At 43.9% G+C, this 22,290-nt stretch overlaps 1 protein-coding gene across 1 annotated transcript; it reads left to right on the top strand.

Moving 5' to 3' along the window:
• The first annotated feature begins 124 nt into the window (after nucleotides 1-124).
• Nucleotides 125-22,290, top strand: LOC310813685 (filamin-A-interacting protein 1-like). The gene is made up of 6 exons (XM_083682769.1): nucleotides 125-299; nucleotides 9,190-9,487; nucleotides 9,814-9,984; nucleotides 10,386-10,564; nucleotides 18,100-20,959; nucleotides 21,414-22,290. The coding sequence occupies exons 2-6, from the start codon at nucleotides 9,197-9,199 to the stop codon at nucleotides 21,618-21,620; spliced, it is 3,708 nt and encodes a 1,235-aa protein (XP_083538895.1). The 5' UTR covers nucleotides 125-299; nucleotides 9,190-9,196; the 3' UTR covers nucleotides 21,621-22,290.

Below are 22,290 nucleotides of genomic sequence, written 5' to 3'. Positions count from 1 at the left end.
AGAGAGAGAGAGAGAGAGAGAGAGAGAGAGAGAGAGAGAGAGAGAGAGAGAGAGAGAGAGAGAGAGAGAGAGAGAGAGATTGCTTGTTCCTCCTTCCTGACCTGGACTCCTGAAGAAGGAGAAGTGAAAGAGCAGACCTCTTCCCTAGTGATGGCACTCACTCAGTAGGTGGGCAAAACAAGTGGACTACAGAGGAGAAGAAAGAAGTATTTAGGGGACATACTATTATAGTTCACCCTCATCTTTAGGATTATCCTGAGTTCCACCCTTCACTTTACCCTGGGGACCAGAGAGAGCAGGTAAGCCAGTTTTTTTTCCTAGACAGCATGCAATGCAAAGCAGTGCAACCATGTGCCCAAGACAATTAGGAGAGAAGCTTATCAGCTGCAATGCTCTGGTCCTGTGAATTTGAAATGCAGAAACGGATATAGCCGTTGCAATTCGTTGTAATTCGTTTCTATGCTGATAAAGGATAGGTGGTGGCAAAAAAGGTACCCAAGGGGGCAAGTAACTGATCTAAAATGAAAGGAGGGAATCCTTGCAAATGAAAACAAATACATAAATAAATCACAAAGAAAACTTGAAAACTCACTTAACATGGATTGTTTTAGCATGGAGTCACTTCATATATAAACAACACAGACACAAATAATTGACTACAGCGCATATGACATATGGCACCATATAAGCATTTATATTTGCTTTAGTTTTTTTTGATTATGCTGATAAGGGATGAATGATAATAAAAACAGATAGAGAATTTGTGATGAAATACAATACCTTTCTCAGTGGACTGTTGTTGCCTGCTTATGCCTACAGTATGAATGAGTTAAAAATCCAATCTATTCACATGCATTACAATGCATTGAGGTAATGGCATGCATTAAGACAAGAAGACTTTTAGTTGGGTTAGTCCCAGGAGATAGGAGTAGTCATCATGAGATTCATTACTAAGAAGCTAGACATTGGCATCGCTACTGCACACTCAGGAAATAGAATAAATCGTGAATCTAGCCTATCCAATAAATCACATCTTAGATATCACTGTCTCTGTTATGTAAGAGCTGTGAGAGAACTGTTCTCTGGTGTTTTATGAGTGAGAAACAGAGCCCACAATTGTGTAAAGATTTAGAGCTGACAGCGTAATCCAGACAAACGACGCTCTCCTGAGATTATTTAGACTGGGGAGATAAGGAACACCTAATCCGAAGATTCGTCACCTTACATTTTGCAATGGATCTCTCTTTCCCCAAACTGGTCTTTGGAGCTTCAACCCTGTTCTACTTTTCTTGGATATTTATGAATTTCTGTGATATCAACTGATTTCATTAATCACTATGATCATAAATCATCGACGTATATATATTATGTGCATTTGGTTTTCATTAGCTCCGACATATTTGTCAAGGCATACATCACATATAGTCTAGCTGAGCCAAGACGCAAATGTGCAACATACTGTATCTCACTCTTTGAAGGGGGTGGTTTAGAACAGGCATAGTTTTAAGAAACTGTCATCGATCTCCTCACTACCTATTTGTCTCTGTCGTGAACTTAATGCAGAACAGCTCTATGGTAGAGCCTCCTACAACCAGCTGATTTGGTCTCTTTGCACTTAATGATATCACACTGCAGTAGATACAGGGGAGTGGACAGATATTCCGTCATTAACATTTTTGCACTTGTTCCAGTTCAGGATAAGCAGATCCTTTCCAAATGTTAGGTGGGAGTGATTCCCACCTGGGAGCGTTTTGCTTCTAGGGTCACAGTAGTTCATTCACATACCTGGGAATAACAGATATAGTGCTGTAATGTAACCAGTCTTACTTGTCAATTCAGACTTGTTGATTCTGTCAGAAAGGGATAGGTAAGTCAGTGGCTCATGGGCAGTGACGTGTCTGAATGATTAGAAATCAATATTATTTAGAGGCTCATAAAGTACCAAATGGCTCATACAGAATCAATTGCGTATGCAGTATACAGTACAATTGGCACAGGTGCGTAGTGGAGAGGGTATTTGAATCGTTTGAATTGACTACTGTATATGGCCACTTTGTATGGCCATGCTACAAAGTGAAAATGATCTATCGAAATTGATAGATCGAATTGAAATTTGCTATTCAGTCCAAATTCAGGGTTTGGGTAGGCGTAAGGTTAGGAGTGAGGTTAGGGTTAGGGTTAGTAAGTGTTAGGGATAGTGTTTGAAATCATATTTTGCAGCATGGCTAGATATATGACGACTGTATGTGTTGTGTACGTGTGTTATCTGCTAAACAAGTCGTGGCCTTAGAGACCCTCATGTCATAACATTACTATGCTCTTACATCACTCATTCTAGATGAGGGAAAAGATAAGGACATTGCTAAACAGTGAGGCAATTGCTGCTCTCCCAGGCAGTGGAATACGATTGGGACAGAGATAACACTCTACTGTGACTCTTAGCAGGCCTGCTGCTGCTCCATTCACAACATGTGTGGCACGGTGTGAATGGGTACCAGGTAATTGTCAAATGGCTTTTTATACAACTGCCATAGCTGATAATTGTGGTGTGATGTTTGCATACTGTGACTGTCAATTAATGCCCTGCACTCCATCCACTCCGGCTTTTGAAAGTCTTGAAAATGGGATAGAGAGTACTGTATGCATAAGAGAGGGGTAAATCAATATACCGTGCCCTGCATAAGTAATGGGACAGTGAAGCATGTTTTCTTCTTTTGGCTCTGTGCTCCAAAAGTATGTGTGTGTGTGTGTGTGTGTGTGTGTGTGTGTGTGTGTGTGTGTGTGTGTGTGTGTGTGTGTGTGTGTGTGTGTGTGTGTGTGTGTGTGTGTGTGTGTGTGTGTGCGCGCGCATGCTTCTGTTTATGCATGCTTGTGTTCCTGTGTGTGTGTGTGTGTGTGTGTGTGTGTGTGTGTGTGTGTGCATGCTTCTGTAAATGCATGCTTGTGTTCCTGCATGTGTGTGTGTGACCAGGGTGGAGGTCAGTGTGGGTGTGACACTAGCTCTCTCCCCTGTTTGGGGCCAGAGGAGGAGGTCCCAGTGGTACAGCCTATAGGCTTGGTGGCGGTGAAACTCAGCAACAGCTGCTTGCTACCGCACACCACACGTGACCCCCATCATACCCCCTTAGTCATGAATGTCAAATATGTGCTTTGAACCCTTTTTGGTTTTACATAGTGGCGCTGCTTACATCTCTTTTCTTGTCTTCACTCTAGACTAGACTTCCTTTAGACATAATGGCAATCTAACATTGTCATTCAATTTAGCCATGTGTAAGTAATTTGTATGATACAGGTGAAATGAGATGTCTATCCTAAGTCTGACTAACAGTTACAGTAGACTTAAGTCAAAGTATATGTTTATGCAACTGGCCCCCACAGAATAACAGTAGTATGTAGTAGTATATTACAGTAGTATGCTTATGAATTGAAACATAAACTATCTCATACTGTATGACCATCCAGCTCTCTCTCTCTCTCTCTTATCAAATTAATCATTAAACAGCTCAACGTTCTCCAATATTGTGATTAGAGAGCTCCTCTGTTTTTGTATGATATCCAATATGAATGTTTGGAATGGCACTATATGTCACAACTTTATATAGGCCTATCTAGTTCATCAGTAGCTTGGGTAAGCAGTGCTTTCCATTGCAAATGGCTCTGGCCCTGTTCCAACCGATGACATATTCCAACCAACCTTTGCTCCCTGTCCTCCTTCCCTACGAGGAAACAACAAATCATCATATAAGGCAGCAAAGGAACTGACTTCTGAAGGGAAAGTCAACTTTTCTCAGGCTCAGGTAGAGAGACTCTTTGAAACACAAAGAGGAAAGACTCAGCATTCAGTGATCTCAACCGCACTCCCTCCCTTGCTCGCTCTCGTGGAGGGGGATGTGACATCATGCCTGTGTTCCACATTGCCGGAGAGTTCCATCTATTCTGTGATGTCATCGATTTGGATGGTTTGGCGCATATTTGCTGACCACACTGCGGCTTGAGGAATGCCTAGCTGTCACTCTGTTTGGTTCCCATGTTCTTGACTCACTGACTGGCTGACTGGTTGACTGGCTGACTGGTTGGGCTGTACTGTCACTACTGTCATACAGCTGCAGTAAAGGTGAGATGATGGAAGCACCACCCGACAGACAGCTGTCTGTCATGTTCCAGAAAATTACTGTCATGTTCCAGAAAATGTTTGTCCTGTATGTTTAGTTGTTTTTTTTGTTTAGTTTTTATTTGCACAAATAGAAAGGTTAGAAAAAACAACAACAGTATATGCAGGAGGGGGGAAAAAGCCCTTTGACTATCATTGCAATACCAAGCAGTTTGGCCTTGCTGCAATACTGTATACTAACACCGACTGGAGATGTCGGATTCCAGATTCTGGCTGGAGACATTCAGAGAATTGAGTGACCTCATGCCTTAGTGTATACTGTATTTGAGTGTACTTCATCCTTGTGTCGCTGTGCGGCCTCTATTTATGGAACATCCTAATCTTGACCCCAGCCTTGTTCTCCGCCCCTCAGAATCTCCTTTTAAAGGCCATAGCCAATCACGTTACCTGACTCCATTTGGTTCTTGATTGGTCGGTGTCAGTTTACACATACTTCCATCATCCTGCTCTCCCAATAGATCAAATTAATGTGGTGTTGCCATAGCAGCCCAGTAGATTTGGATCACTAAAAATATGTTGGCACTTATAGAGGCATGGTTTGATGCATAGTACAAACTGTACTCTAGTCTAGGGCTGCATGGTGATCAATGTATCTAGAGAGATTGGCTTGCAGTTGTATATTCTCCATTGATAGTCCTGCATTACACCTACAGCATCAGATGGTGACTGGCTGATATTCTAGCTGTACCATCTTCAGTTTGGTGACAGTGTGTGTGTGTGTGTGTGTGTGTGTGTGTGTGTGTGTGTGTGTGTGTGTGTGTGTGTGTGTGTGTGTGTGTGTGTGTGTGTGTGTGTGTGTGTGTGTGTGTGTGTGTGTGACTGAATGTAACATGTAACACTGAATGCCACATAACGTTAAGGTCAAGTGCGTGTGGTCTCCTTAGGAACCTATAGAAAAGTAGTCTGAATGTGCTTGTTGAAGGAAACATTAGCTGCTTAACCCTACTGTAACCTGCAATCAGGGGATCATATTTATGGGACATGAAGAGGATACTATGAGGTGAAACCCAGTACGAAAACTGACATTCTACCCTAGCGGGAGATGTCAGCGTAAGAAATATTGATGCAGGGTATTAATAGAAGGGCATCAGTATACAGTAAAATCAACTATGGTAGCCACAAAATTAATCCAGTGTAAAAACGGGAGAAACAATTTCAAATTGGCTGATTGGCTGTTTAAAGTGTGTCATTTAGTGATGTCATACCGATCAAGTAGAAATGTGGTTCGGCTAAGAGGTCTAAGTTGGGTGAGTTGTCATAATTATCATTATTTTTCCTAGAACATGTTGAGTTATGTAAGACTTGATCCTGAAAGGTCATTGTTTTTGTCTAGATTGAATGCACCACCAGAAAGCTCTGAAATACCAATTTGTACCATTACTGCACATGGGAGAGAAGGACTTGCTTGCAACAACATTAATATCAGATTGATTGACGTCCGGTTCAAAGATCTCCATCACAGCACCATTTGATTGAGACATCCATTTATTGAAATTCTAATATTTCGGCGAGATCGTGTTTTTCTTGTCAGGGATCGGAAGAGTCTTTCAAGCCTGCTGCATTTTATCAGTGTCTTCTGGTGCTCAGTGCTGCCAAACTCCTTCATGCTGAGGCACATTTCCTAGCCCTTATTTAGTCACGTTGGAATCATAGCATGGCTATACCCCCCCCCCCCCCCAATTAAACCATTATTTTTCTTTCTGAAGCTTCTGAGGTCCCCTGGGATCTCTACTCAGCTGCTGGCACAAGCCAGTGTCTCAGTGAGTAGGAGTTATCGGTAGTACCAGAGCTGACATCACACACATGCCAAATCAGGACCTCACAGCAATGTAGGCTGGGATTTCATGGAGGTGCACTGGCAGGGTGTAGGATGGTTTCTCATACAAACAACAACCACAACAACAACAACAACAACAACAACAACAACAACACGAGAGGAGACAGGAGAAGTGACCATACCTCATGGCTATTTCAGGCCGACCAACAGATTTTAATTTTTACAGCACTGCAAGTTGCAACCCAAGTGTGTAACCCAGTCTATCCACACACCAAGGGGCTGCATTTACAGTAAATGATGTGGGTGGTGCTAGAACATTTCCCCCAAATAGTTGTTTGTCCGTTGTCATTTTAATCCAAATCTATCCAATATTAACTGTATCCTAACCTAGGGTGGTGGAACTACCTAACTACCTAACTAACTAACTAACCCCCTGCACAGACCACGTACAAATTCTATGTATTGACCATGAATGACACCTGTTCACTGGCTGATCACAGCTGAAATTATATGGCTTCTTTTTCCCCAGCATGGATAGAAGCATGTGTATGGGGACCCTATAAATACTGACTGACAGCTGGACTTGATGTCCATGGACTGGCCTCGTCTATCCATAACCTAGTTTGGAGGGGTGGAAATGTAAATGTACTTTTGGCCCAGGTTTTATTCATAGGCCTCACAAAGCATTAGAACCACCTTATCAAAAGTTCACCATTTAATGGCAGAGAGTAATGTACTGCAGATGGCTTGGATTCCATAAATGTATGGGCATTCTAGCCAGTCAGAGGCACATTGTCTGCCAGCTATCCCTCTCTCTCTCCCATAAGTTGAGGTTGAAGCCAAAGGGAGCCAGACATTGGAGTTAAGGTGTTTATCCAACGTTTAATAGATGACGAAGCCCAGAGAAATCGGGGGAGAAGTGATACGACAAAGCTGTTGAAGTGACATTGGAATGATGATGCTTTTACTTCACTTAGAACGTGAGTGATACATGAAATGTCCTCAAGTTCATGTCCGCTGCGAAAGTTCAGAACATTATTAAGTGTGTTTTTTTTTGTTTTGTTTTTTTATCTCTGAGAGAGTGAGGTTAGGTACTTTCAGGATATGGCCAGCAGGATTTGTGTGCAATTGCTCTCTGACTGCCAAAAAGTGGATTGTGGATTGGTCACCTTGTTGATTTAAATCCAGTGGTTCACTTACTGTAGATACTCAGTAAAGCCTCTTTTGTATACGAATCCAGCGCTGGTTGTATCTTACCTTGTTTAGTCATGCAACTCATGACGCAAACTACAGTGCTTACATACACTTGCCACCCGCTATGTAAAAGTGAAGATGACATACAGTTGTATCCATCTCTGTGTTTGGCGTCAGCCCAAAGGTTATTTATACACTGGGGGGTGGTTTGGCGTCTACGATTTGGCCGGCGGGTATCTACCCCCCCTGCTCGAGTCACGTACTGTACTGTAGATGTTTCATCACCGTGGCATGGTGGAGAAAGACCTTGTGGTGCCCCTGGCTGCCCCTTTCCCATTCAAACTCTTTGTGATGGGCTGCAGGGTGGCAAAGGAGTGGCCGTGGGCAGAAACAAGTGTAACAATTTGACTCAATTTCAATTTAAAATATAAAGCAAAACCTGAACCTATTTGTGTTTGCCCTGTTTGGGAATTTCAACCAATGCTCTTTTCTTCCGGTCTTCCAACCCTTTCTTGCACCTGGGCCTTTTTCCGGGAAACAATTGAGATTAAAAAAGATTGGTTTCAAGCACCATTAAAAGTCACTCAGATCTGAGCTCCTCTGACCACTACTAAAGAGGAAGACAGATAAGTCCCTTGAGCAGTGAGTTGAAACCTTTCAAAGCACTGCTGTCAAAAACTTGTATGTCTCACATAGTCATCACTGTAGGCCAGCGAGCTCTCTCTGTCAAATAATAGGGCTCATATATGGAACATCTTGTTTTCATCGGTATAGTACAAGTCTGGCTGTGTTATTGATGTTCACAGTCCCAGAGTTGTGCTGTTATGGCTCCAGAATGCATCGTTTTAAAGATCCCAGGGAGATCGTTGAGAAGCGAGCCTGAAGACAGTGTTGAACCTCTGTCTGATCTCAGACCAGTATTAGGGAGAGAGAGAGAGAGACTGAGAATGCGAGAGAGAATGCATGACATTTTTGTGAGCTCACTCAGCTTGTCTCAGGGGTCAGGGGTCAGAGGTTTTATGACATCAGCGGGGAGGTGTAGGGGATTTGAGCCTTATCTGTAAATAATTAAAAGTCCTGATGTCATACTTGAACACGACCACAAAGGAACACTCACTCACTGTGAGTCCTGTAGTTGGTTCATTAGTCAATAGGCCCTCAGAGGTGGAAATAGAGGCTCTAAGCTCAAAACATTGTGAGATTTCACACACACACGCACACGCACGCACGCACACACACACACACACACACACACACACACACACACACACACACACACACACACACACACACACACACACACACTGATGTGCTGTGATGTAACCCCTGACTAGTCCCCTGGTTCAATTCACAGAGCATTATAGAACAGAATACAATGGTTTGTTTTGTTTAAATGTTCATAATACTTTGTGTACAACATGGATTTTGTCTTTGTTATGTGTCTAGCTGGATCACAGGTTTTCTACAGATGTTCATCTCAAACAGGACAAACACCAATACACCCACACGTGCCTGACTCCTTACAAAATACCTAGCATAAGATATAACCCATTTGAAATGACAGCACATCAGCAACAAACACACACAGACACACAGACACACACACACACACACACACACACACCTGGACATGGGGCATAGAAGTGTTCCTACAGTGAGTCTTACACCTAGCGATAATGTTGTATACTTCCGCTTGTACTCCAGCTAGCTCAGCCTGTGTGTCTGTTATCAAATAGGACTGGGTCAGAAAGAGAATGAGTTTTCAAGGCCAAGGCCTAAAACAACTAGCCAACCAGAAATTATGGGTCTACAATCTGAGAGCAGTGTCCAGAAGGTTTATTTGTATTCTCCCTCTCTCCCTTGACTACTCACTACATATGTTTCATTGACTAATTGACATGAGCCAACTCCGGTTGGTTGACATATTTAAAGTGGATTTAGTAGAGAGAGAGTTTACAGTTGATTTTGTTATCTATTCAGTCGATATGAATCCATCTTACTTGTGCTCAGATGATTTCCTTACTGTTCATTTCTTCCCCCTGTACAGGTAGACGATGAGGTCCAAAAGTAGCGGGGTGGAGAGCCCAGCCAATGGGGTGCTCGGGGTTCCCCAGGCGACGCACAACATCACCCAGGAAGAGGAAGGGAACCTACCCATAAAGAGCTTGAAGGTCAAAGTTCAACTAGATGACAAGGAGGAGGAGGAGACGGTGACCTCTGACAAGAAGGTGACGTCAGGACATCAGGACAGCTCAGGGACGAGAAGTGACCAAAGAGTGTGTATTATGGACCTGTCCAAAGAGGACCTACTGAAACTGCTATGGATCATGGAAGTTGAGGTGCAGGTGAGTCTGGCACATAACAATTCAAATCATATTTAACTTTATTTGTGTAGCACATTTCACACAGCAATGCAATACAAAGCGGTAAAAACAAAGGAAAATGTTGAAAACAAAACAAGAAAAAAATAGTACTGTACTCAGTGTAATCTTGCCTCTGTTTTGGTTGTGTTAAGATTCATGAAGAATAGACATGCTTCTCTACACTACAGCTCTATCTAGTGGTTCATGTACGTAATAACACACACATCAGACATTTTCCACTGACAACTGATCGTGTGTGTGTGTGTGTGTGTGTGTGTGTGTGTGTGTGTGTGCGTGACTGACCCCAGGCGAGGGAGGATGTCATCCGCATGCTGAAGTCAGGGCAGACACAACCTGAGGTTCTAGAGTCCCACTACGGTTCTGCAGTTCCCACCCCTGCTCTCCAAGCCCTACAGAGAGACAGTCTTCTCACCACACAAACACACAATGACAATGTCTACCAGAGGCCTATGGCTGAGGTGAGTCACGTACTGTGTACAGTGTAAGAATTTACATAAGCAGTCTAATATCAACCTTATGTATCAATGTATCCATACATGAACTTTCAACATGAGCCATGGCATTTTAATTTAACTTTTAGCTTTTTAAACTATACTAGCGAACATTCATTGAAATATGGAGGGATAGTATTTATAGTCTTTTTTCAGACATAACATTAACCACTTAAGTATGATAATTCATGTCTCATTTGGTAACACTTGTCCATAGACTGCTCTCAGGGTAAGGGAACAAGTAAGTTCAGTATTTGGGTGAGTTTGAATAGTTAACCCAGCAGTCAGAGATACAGCTTTTATTTGACATACGTTGTATGTATGTGTGTGTGTGTGTCTCTCTCTCTCTCTCTCTCTCTCTCTCTCAGCTGGACCGTCTTCAGGAGAAGCATAAGGACACGTACCGCCGCATGCTGGAACAGCTGCTTTTGGCCGAGAAGTGCCACCGCCGCACCGTGCAAGAGCTGGACGGCGAGAAACACAAACACGCTGACTACATGAACAAGAGCGACGACTTCACCAACCTCCTGGAGCAGGAGAGAGAGAGGTGAGAAGGAGAGGGGTAGAACTGAATGAGAGGGAGATAGGTGTCTAGAACGATGAGGGGCGAGAGAGAGAGGTGAGAGGAGGAGGGAAGATGCAAGTTAGCCTTCTGGCTAAATGTGGCGCATTAACAGAAATCTTGATCAATGTGCACTGTCCCTGTTAGAATGAAAAAATGGGTAGAGAAGGAGAGGAGGAGGAAAGTGGGGAGAGAGAGAGAGAGAGCGAGATCAATGATCACATCGAGTGTGTGTAGGGGCACTGAGAGAAGAGAGACCATCAAAGAGATCAAACATGAATCGCAGAGAGAGAGAGAGAGGCCCCAGCACTCTACTACTCACACAGGGATTAATAAGGTCAGCTGACCAGCCTGCTGGTGTAACCTGGCTGTGCCCTCTGTCTCCCGGGAATTTAGGCTCTATACAGAACCCCCGACCAACCCTCAGATAACCGGTTATGGATCCTCAGCCTGAGGGGTCTTACCCTGTCAGATATCTGGTTGGTGTCGATTAGATTCACTCCGCTGTTAACGGTCTACATCCCATAGTTCCTCCCATATCTTCCTCTACCCACCTCAGCTGAACTGAAAAATCTCCCCAAACCTAAAAACTGTTCACAGAAGTGGGTAGTCTCTATGGTTAACGACCGCTCTAATCTTATATGAGTGCCAGTTGGTGTGGTTGCGGATAAAGGGATTATCGGTAAGGATAATTTACCCAAAGGAGGTAATAAGGGGCCAGATATAACCCTTCAGATCCTAAGATGTATTATGCACAGCAATCTATAATATTTTATGTTACCAGGAGGAGGTAAAAGGCTTATGAGGGATGGAATGACTAAAAATATTTTTAAAAAATTAAAAATAAAAATAATAGTAAAAAATAAAATAAAATAAAAATTAAGAATTAAAATTGAGAAAACTATTCCTTTAAATGCAGGTTAAATTCTTTAATGATGGCTTAAAACATTGCAGCATTACAGGCAGAGTGATTAAATGGTAAAATGCTAGTATTCAGTCTGTTGCTACTCTGCCTGTGAAATTTAGAGAAGTCCCAGTTTCACTTGTCCAGAGCGAAGCCGGTTCCTCTATCCGCCAGAGCTGTTGTTATACAAACAAAGGTCCGCCAAGGTCCTCCGTTGTGCTAGTGTGGCGAGGCCGACAGTCAGAATTCAATCAGAGTGTGAGCTCCGGACAAGGAGAATCTGCTAGAGTATGAAGGCTCCAGTTTCCACTTCGGAGTGGTTTTCAACACACTCAGTCCTGCTCCGGTCCTTCTGGTGTTACGCTCCGCAGCGGGGAATGACCGTTGTACTGCTCCAGGGAGCTCTTTTTATCATTTTCAATGGGGCTTTCCTTTACCCCCATCCTCTCTTATCTAATTCATTTCGTCAGGCATTGAATTCGATCTAGTTCTCAGTCAAGCATAGAATTCTATCTAATTCATTACATCACCCTGAGTTCGCACCCATGCTTAGTCATGGGCCTAAGGGCACCTGTTGTTATGTCTACTAGACATACTTATCACTCTCCTGCTCAAACTGCACTCAAGGCCACTTCTTATTGTGGACTTCTGCAATCCTACTCTATTTTTGTCCCATACTAATCTATGCCTTTCTCAAAGTTAACATTTAGTACATATGGTATACAATTATCATTAGCACACATGATTAGCCTACTTCAGTAATCATCCCTGAGTAAGAATTATACAGTAAAACATTAGTATGGTGGCCTACTTCAGCAATCATTTCTGAGTAGGAATTATACAGTCAAACATTAATGCATTTGGTTGCCTACTTCAGCATCAGTTAAACCGTTATCACTACGAGATCCAACCAGATATGTTGACCCGGAGTCATACACTACCCTTATAATTTCTCTTATTCAGTTTTGCCTTTTGCACATATTTGAACTCATTTATCAGTTACACACATTTGAATCAACTTATCATTAATCAGTTACACACATTCGAATCAACTTATCGTTAATCAGTTACATACATTTGAATCAACTTATCAGTTACAAGCAGTTATGCAGTTGCACCTATTTGAAGGATAGATCAAAGATAAAATGTGTTTCAGGACATCCGCAGCCGCGGTGTCCCTCGTCAGGTTGGGCCCCCAGCTGCTAAGCTTTTTCTCTTTCTAGCAGTGTCATGGTGATTCACCAAGGTTGCTCTCAAATCTCGGGCCAATCCTGCTGTGCTTAACTGGGTAACGTTGGGAATGGTGTTTAGGCCGGGAAAAGGCCATACTAATCTCGCCCTCGGCGACACCTCGAGACAAAGTTCGACAGTTATCCAACAGGACGGTGGAGGTATGGGCTCATAGTAATGCATGGAATGGTATCCACCAGCCTCCATTGTAAACTCCATTTGCTCCTGTTGTTGTATAAAGGGCCATTGCACATGTTAACCATTCTTTCACGTGCTGAGGGGTTATGGTGCAGCAGTGGCGCACAACACAGGCATTTTGGTCAGGCTGAGTGTGTGTGTGTGTGTGTGTGTGTGTGTGTGTGTGTGTGTGTGTGTGTGAGTGTGCGTGTGAGTGTGCGTGTGCGTGTGTGTGTGTGTGTGTGCGTCCACATGCACCTGTGTGTGTGTGTTCATGCATGTGTGTGTATGTTACCCACACTCAGTCATCTGTAGACCAGAGGCCAGAGTGGAGTCCCAGCTGGGTTTCATAAGCCATAAAACTTCAAACAGCCCTACCCAGACAGGCTCAATGTACTCTCACTCCTCCAGAGCCCTTTCCCTTCATTTTTTATTGGACAACTCAGGAGACAGACCATGAAGGCTAAATCACTGTCAGAGGAGCTGTCATGAGATATGGACAGTGGGGAGGGAGGGAGGTAAGCAGGGAGGGGGATATACTGTACATTGGTTGTGTGCTCCTACAGAATCAACTTGAACTTTGCCCAGTAGAGTTTGTTTGACTGATGTGTCACTGAGGTTGACCCCAAACATCTCTAACCTCGGGGGCAGGTTTCACGCTCGGTCGGGTGTGCCGGTGGGAGAGAGATAAGAGCCAGTGTGATCTCTCTTTAATTAATTTTCAGACATGTCAGAGAAATGTTGTACACATTAACACAGGCAACCTGGTACCACAAACTAGACCACTATGCAGATGTAGCAGAGGTGATTTGGAATCATGTTCTTGTGATGAGGTAGCTGTTCCTGAGACATATAATAAGCTCAAGTGTCGCCCATCCGACCTTGAGGACGTGTGTTTGATACCATTGTTCATTCTGTTCCATGCGTTACAATGAGCCCGTCCTCCAATGTTTCTACCTCCACCAGCCTCCCCCCCATGCAACCATAGGGTGCCAAAGGTCACCTCCTGCCCCTTTGCCAGGGTGTTTCCAGTGCAGTGCCCTGGTTGGCCAGTGTTCAGGCTGCCCTCTACAACCCCTCACCGTGCACCAATAGGGGTGTGTTCTAGGAACTGTCCTGCTCTCTCAGCACCAGCTGAGCCCACATTTGTCCTCTGCTAGTGTCGCAAAAAGGCCAGCCAGATTCACACACACACTCACACACGCACATGCATGAAGACACACACACACGCATGCATCAAGACACACACACACACACACACACACACACACACACACACACACACACAAAAACACACACATGAGGACACACACACACACTCACTGAGCCTACATGTACTGCACTTATACACACACACAAAACACGCACAAACAAGCATATACATACATACAGTACACACGCATGCACACACACACATGCAACCCACACGCACACACACGCACACAAACACACACACATTCCTGTGCCAGGTACACCACTGTTTTGATGTTTCTGTCTGTTAATATGTGGTGGGAGAAATCTATCAATCCATCAATGTCTCTTCATCTCACACCCATTCATTCAGATAGCCTACTGACGTGTGTGAAAAGAGAAAAGTGAAAACGCCTCGGGTCTTGTATCCCAACCACCGAAGGAATTTGGAGAGTGGGGACTAAGAACTGCTCATGACTTAGCCAACAGCATTTTTCACTCACTCAAACGGAGGGGGTAATTTTAATGTCAAAAGGCGAAAATGCTTATGTGGCACAGAAAAGTATGTGTGCAATTAAAGGAACATTTCACCGATTGTCACCACGACTCAACAGCAAGTTATTAATGGTCTTTGTTGTCTAAATAGCCAGGACATGTGCATAAATAAGCGAGAAAATAGCCTTTTATCGGACCAGGAAGTAATAGTCAGAATGATGAACTTCCTACAACGTCCATAGCGTGTTGCGCCTCCCAGCCAGCAATGGAGGTGCATCCAAAGTAAGTTACATGTTAGTAAACTCAAGTGATAGATGTATGTGATAGTGTGGTGCTTATGGAAGTAAACAAACCAGGCAGTAGCTACCTCGGAAACATCACTTCTCCCTAAAGCTCCTTGTAGATTTCAAAACCATGTGATTACCCCCAAATACGTCACTTGGGGGGGTAAAATCCTCAAACTAGCGATACCTAGCTTTCTACAGAACGCATTTGGAAGCTGTTTTCACATGCCCACACGTTCGTAAGGTGGTCTAGATGTCAAACATTGGTGAAGTGTGCTGTTAATGGAAGAAATATTTCACATTTTAATGTACCATCGTAGGTATACACAGTGGACTAAAATCATTATTCATATTCATCATTACGCTGTATGGAGAAAAGAAAGACAGAAGCTTCTGATTTTATGGGATAGGGACAGTGAAGAGAGTGTGTTAGTAGGTCAATGGGCCAGATTCAAACCTATGCCTACACAGGCATATGTGTGCACTGAAGGGCATAGCACTTGACCACTGGATCACCCCAGGCCACAGGTATTAAATGCTTTTAGAACTATTAAACCTTTGCCTTGCTTCCTCTAATGGCACATAAATTATATGAACTCTATGGACTGTCCTGTATTGAGCATTTTATGTTTTTTCTATCCTCAAGAGCAGCAATTACAGTACAGCCCTTTGTTTTGACAGGCATTGACTCGTCATGTCAGCTTCAATCCACAGCCTCTTGACACATACGATCTGCAGCGCCTCCAACTAAATTCCTCAGAAAACACTGAATGAGTGAAATGTTGTTCCATGATGAAAATGTTTTTCAGGGACACACTGTTGATTGCACCTGAACATGTGCTCAAGAAACAAAGTTCAGTGCTTAGGACACTAAAAAGTACAAATACACCTATCCCCAAATTTACAAAGCCCACACACCAGTCTGTGGTTGGTAATTCACCACTGGTGGACAAAATCAATAATGGCAGCTGTCCAATGCCAATCTTGTTTGAGACTCTAACTTCACCCAATATTTGAGCGGGCCAAGGTCTTTAGTAGCTGTTTGACTGGTCCTTCCCTTCTGTCTCTAGCCATACAGAGTAGACCTACCTTCAGCCTTGAAGGTCAGGTGTGACTCCAGACTATGTGAGCTCGCTCTGGACACCAAATAACGGTGACATCATGCCTCTGACCTTTGCGTGAGGGTAATTTTAGAGTGCTATGGGTAACTTACTAGGGCAACTAACTGAGATAAGTATGAAGATCAAGTGCAACATTCTCGAAGTTGAATGATACTCTGCACAGTACCCAGCGATAGTAATACGACTTGGCCCTGGAACTTGGCAATGGGATTTGAATAATCATCACCACTCAGTATTACACTTAGGATCTGCACTTAGAATCTAGAATGAAACACATCCTACGTTTTGTGGGAGACATTGGAGCAGCATGTTTTTTTAAAAGGGATAGTTCACCCAAATTACAAAATATAGAGGTTCCTTTGTTTGACTGTACAGTTTACGGTACTAATGCACAGTATGTGTTCTTCTAGTCCATACTGTTACTATCACTCTGCACCTCATAAAACCATTGTCAGAATTCCTGTCTCCCACTTCACCTCCAGGGAGTGTGCTACTAGCTCATCCCTATCTGTTTTCCCCATTAAACTTCAGTTTTACACAGTTCCACACTGCTCCACTTTCCCCATGGTAAAACTACAGTAGACAAACTCACTGCCCCTGATCTTGTAGTATACCACTGGGCATATAGTTTCCTGTCTGAGGATGTCATTTCCTGTCTGAGAGAAGATTGAGGAGAAAAATAACTTTACATTGTTTTCCCGAAACAGAATTTCACTCAGTTAATCTAGTGCTGATTCTATGGAAAGCACTTTTTTAGTAGCATCCGAGGGGACTTTAAAAGAGCACACATGAGTAATTGATTAAATGGATAAAAGGTATACAGTATAATATCACTTTTGTACAAACAAAAAAAAGGCTATTGTGAAAACCATATTCCCCCAGCCCCCTGTCATATGTTCGTGAAAACATGAAAAAAGAGGGCAACAAATTGAGTTGGAGTGAGTAGAGAACGCCCTCCCCTGGCCAGGGTCCCACCCTCTCTCAGAGTCCAAACTAGAGCTGCACACACATCTCTGCCATATATGGGCGAGGTGACATCATCAACTAGAGGTCCAGTGCTCCACAGTATTTATTCACCTTTCATTGTCCTGATGACGTTTGGAATGTGACGGTAGAATCCCAGTGGAGAAGGGGGCCCCCATGCCAACTCTGATACTGTACTTTCAGTGGATCCTTTACAATAGCAAAAATGACTTGCTGGTAGTGCATCCAGAATAGTGGGTAAGTTTTGAATGGCTCCATAGTTTTGAGTGTATTGAGAGTTGCTGGCACATGTGCTGAAATTAGAAAATTGGTTTTATCCTATTTGAACTATTTCTGTAAAATTTGCAATTCAACAAAAAAATGTGGGTTCCCAGGGCAACTATGCATTAATTCTATTTTGCATGTAACTTGTTGGAAGCTCTGTTGAGAATTCTGATGTGTACATGAACAGCATAAAAAGAAGGAGGGAAAAAGAGACCACTTGGTGGGGGCTCAGACAAACTTTCACTTACATTTTGTAGTCTCTGTCTCAATGCCAGGAGCAAGAATGGAAACGGTTGGCAGTTTTTCATATTTCACTGTAGATCTTTGCCAATCCTAGTTTGTGAGGCATGGTTAGCTCAAACTGGCAAAGTTGAGTGTCTGCCCTGACCTTTCCTTGTTCCCTGCGACACTGTATCAACCGTTTCTCATTTATCCTGCCACATCTTGACAGCCACCATTCTGTCATAAAGGTTGGTTTGGGATACTGTATCTGACCCAAATACAGTGACCATCAGATCAATGGGACAGGGTCATTTCAAGAAATCAACATCAATGCCAAAATTATTTCTGTTGTATCAGGTAAATAAATTGCCAGACAACTTGTCTAAACAGTAGTAATTCAATTCGCTCTCATCCTGCAACATGTCATGTGGTATATTTAGTCACAAACAATACTCAGGATGTTAAAATAATGTCTAAATTAATAAATAATGAGGAGAAAATAAATGATTTAATGTATGAAATATCACACTATACAAATATATTACCCTGTAACCTCAAAAATATAACATAAAATATATAGCATTTCACACAAGTTCTGAATTGTGCTGTCTTTTGTTTTTGTCTCTCTTTCTTTCTCTTTTTCATCAGACTGAAGAGGTTGCTGGAGACTGAGAAAGCCTACCAGGTGCGGAAGGAGAAGGCACATGGAAAACGATTAGAAAAGGTGCAGGAGGAGCTGGTCAAGCTGAAGTCCTTTGCCCTCATGCTGGTGGATGAGCGTCAAATACATCTGGAGCAGATGGACCAGCAGAGTCAGCGGGCCCAGGAGCTCAGCCAGCAGCTGCAGGAGAGGGAGCAGGCACTGAGGCAGGCCAGTGGAAGAGCCCAGGAGGACAGCCAGAAAGCACTGACCCTGGAGACCGAACTGAAAGAGAAGTCGGCCAAGTTCACCCTGGAGCATGAACAGATGACCGCTAAGCTGGCAGGCCAGGAGTCTCAGAACAAGCAGCTGGATGCAAAATTGTGTGGACTTGTTCACAAAGTGGAGGAGCTGGAGGAGAACAATGGAGCCCTCCAGAGGTCTGAGGAGGAGCTGCAGGAGCTGAGGGAGAAGATCGGCAATGGGGAGTGTGCAAACTCCAATGTAATCACAGAGCTGGTGAATCTCCGGAAAAGGATTTTGGAAATGGAGGGAAAGGACGATGAGATCACCAAGACAGAGGCCCAGTGCAGGGAGCTGAGGAAGAGGCTGCAGGAGGAGGAGAGTAGAGGCAATGAGCTGAGGCTGCAGGTGGAGAAGCTCCAGAGTAGCATGAGGGAACTAGAGAGGCTAGAGGGGTCTTTCAACATTAGCAAGGATGAGTGCACCCAGTCACACACCGCTCTGGAGAGAGAGAGGGGCTTGTCCAAAGAGCTTAGCGATGAGTTGGTAGCTGTTAAGATACGTATGAAAGAGCTAGAGTCGTCTGAACTGAAGCTTGAAAAAGCTGAGTTGGGACTTAAAGATGACCTGACTAAACTGAAGTCATTAACTGTGGTCATGGTAGATGAGAGAAAGAGCATGATGGAGAGAATGAAGTTAGAGGAGAGAAAGAGGGAGGATTTGAGTAAGATGTTCAAAGCAGAGCAAGGCAAAGTTATGGAGGTGACTGAGAGATTGATAGAGGAGAGCAAAAGACTCCTGAAGTTGAAATCAGAGATGGAGGTCAATGTAGGGACTCTGAGCAGAGAGAAGGGAGAGCTGAGCACAAAGCTGGCCTACGAAATGGAAAAAAGTAAGGATCTGAACTCCAAGGTGAACCAGATGAAGAAGAGGATGGATGGACTGGAAGAGGCAGAAAATATATCCTTGAGGAACATCACAAAGACGGAATTGGGAAGAATATCAGACGTAGGAGGGAAAGATGACAACCGAGTGAAGGAGCTAACGTTTGAAATTGAGCGGTTGAAGAACCGTCTCAAGCAGCTGGAGGTCATTGAGGGGGATTTGATAAAGACAGAAGATCAGTATGATCTGCTGGAGAAAAAGTTCATGACAGAACAAGACAAGGCCAACATTCTCTCCCTGCAGGTGGAGGAGATGAGGAGTCAGATAGCTTGGAACAAAGCCTTTGAGAAAGGCGAGGCGGAGAGCCAGGAGGTAGATCTTAGACAGCGTTGCAAGATGGAGGAGGCCAAAACCAGAGACCTGCAAGCTGACGTCGTAGCCCTCAAAGAGAAGATCCACGAGCTGATGCACAAAGAAGACCAGCTCTCTCAGCTCCAGGTGGACTACTCAGTCCTCCAGCAGAGGTTCCTCGAGGAAGAGGAGAAGAAGAAGAACATGAGCATGGAGGTCCTCAATCTCACCAAAGAGCTTGAGGTGACCAAGCGCCACAGCCGTGCTCTACGACCCAGCCTGAATGGCAGGAGGATGGTGGACGTCGCCATGGCATCAACCGCAGTGCAGACTGATGCGCTGGCCAATGAGATGGCAGAGGAGGACACACCAGCTGTGTTTATCAGGAAGTCAGTCCAGGAGGAGAATCACATCATGAACAACCTCCGACAGAAAGGTCTCAAGAAGTCCACGGACAAGACAGGTGTTCCTGAACAATTTCCACCTCCTACCACTGAGCTGGGCATGAAGAAATCCTGGATTCCCTGGATGCGGAAAAAGGAAAACAGTACTCATGGGAGTGGTCTGGACAAGCCTGTGCTCAATGGGGAGTCAATGCATTCTGAGCTGACCATGTCTCAGAAGCAAGGGCAGCCCTTGCACATCAGAGTGACCCCCGATCATCAGAACAGCACGGCCACCTTGGAGATCAGCAGTCCCATAGCTGAGGACTTCTACTCAAGCTCCAGCCTCAGTCTCAGCCCCACCCCGGGCCACCAGAAACCCAGAATCACCATCATTCCCACCCACACCACTGCCGCCCAAAAGAGCAGATCCAATGCTGGCCCAGGAGGGCCAGGGAGGGCCAAGTCCCCAGTCACCATCACCACCATCTCCAGGGCCAAGTCCCCAGAGAGTACCAGGATCTCCTCCATCTCCTCTTCCTCCTCCTCCTCCTCCTCCTCCACTTCAGGCAGGCCAATGTCACCAATTTCCATCATGACAGTCAGTACTTCCACATCCGCCTCTCCAGAGCCCTATGAGATGACCATGGGCCGGGCAGTGTTCAAGGTAACCCCAGAGAAACAGATGGTTCCCACGCCCATCAGGAAGTACAACTCCAATGCTAACATTATCACCACCACCGAGGACAACAGGATCCACATTCATCTGGGCTCTCACTTCAAGAGTTCTTCCTCGGAGAGCAGCATCAACAACAATGTCCCCAAAGTGGTGGTCAGGCCAGTAGCTGCGGTTACGGAGAGCAAGGAGATGACCCTATCCACCGGCACTGTGCTACGCTCCCCTCGTCATAGCTCCGCAGCCATCAGAACCACACAGAGTAAAGTGATGAGCAGCATCACTATCACTCCTGTCACATCCACTCCTGCCAGACCAACACAAGCTATGGTGAGTTTCCTCTGTACATAAATGTCCAAATCATGTCATACCTTTGTTTATGGAAAGCTTTGGTCTGTCAGCTTTATTAACCATATGAACACAAATATCATGAAAATAGGAAAATGATGGGGCAAATAGTTATTCTATGGAGTTATTCCTTCCTAGTTATTCTATGGAGTTATTCCTGCCACCATGTTACCATCACTCAGTCACTTATAGCTGTTGCACACTGTTTACATTCACACACAGCCACACACTCCACAAACCCTCTCACTGACACTAAACAGCCCTACTCTGGTACAGTACACTGAAACATAAGTAAACATAACCTGCATAAAAACACTCCCCCATTGAATTTGTCTTGACTAAATATTTACAACTTTCCTCAAACATATCATACCATAAATGTTTTCTCTCCTCTTCCTCAACTTTCCTTCTCTTCTTTTATTCTGTTGTCGTACAGCCTGGGCATGAGGCTCACCAGCCCCGGGCAGGGCTCACCCGCATTCCCATGTCCAAGAGCCTTAAGTCGGGGAAAGCCATGCTGGGAGCACTGGGGATCACTGGAGGAGTGAGGGTGGAGTCACGAGCAGAGAGTCAGTCCATGAGAATAGAGCTGAAGAAATCCACAGTCAACAGCACTGCCTTTCAAAATGGAGGAAAAGACTGATGGACCCAGAATAACTGACAAAGGACAACACTAATATTGATGGCAGGCTTTCACAGGTCTGAGGTGCTCAGTATTAGTGCCAATGAAGTGCCCTGAGAGAGAGGGATAAATCCAGACAATGGATTGTTTGCTGGAGTTGTTCACTATGTTCAAATTTCCAACTAAACACAAAATACTTCTATACATACTTAATATTATACAGTGACATGTTGTTATACTTGAAATCAGGAATATATTATATATTTTTGGAAAAACAAAGTATATTATGTTGTAAGTGTATGTAATATGGATGAAATAAACTAAACTACTATCTTAGGTATCCACAGGCATGTGTATTTGTAAGGGGAACAGAGGCAATGTATTCTGTCAGGCTATGTTGCTACTAACTGCTTCATGTATTAGTTAGTGATCTGTCTCACCTAGTGAGCATATGTTGAGGCAATTTTGTATTGCATTTAATACAACTGAGGCCACATTGTTTGCTTTGCTGCAATTAGAAATGTGTCATTTGTATGTTGTTTTTTTTTACATAGGGCCTATAGTATGTGTATAGAGTATTATGAGATTACATGTATCAGTGCACAACATAGAAATAAGCCAAAATCAACATGAATGCACTTTCTGTTCATGGGTGTGGATTGGAGGAGACCCATTAAATTCTTTAATCTTA

The sequence above is a fragment of the Argentina silus genome (assembly GCF_951799395.1).
Source record: "Argentina silus genome assembly, chromosome: 13".
Taxonomy (NCBI): Eukaryota; Metazoa; Chordata; class Actinopteri; order Argentiniformes; family Argentinidae; genus Argentina; species Argentina silus.
This window is presented reverse-complemented; position numbering and strand designations above follow the sequence as displayed.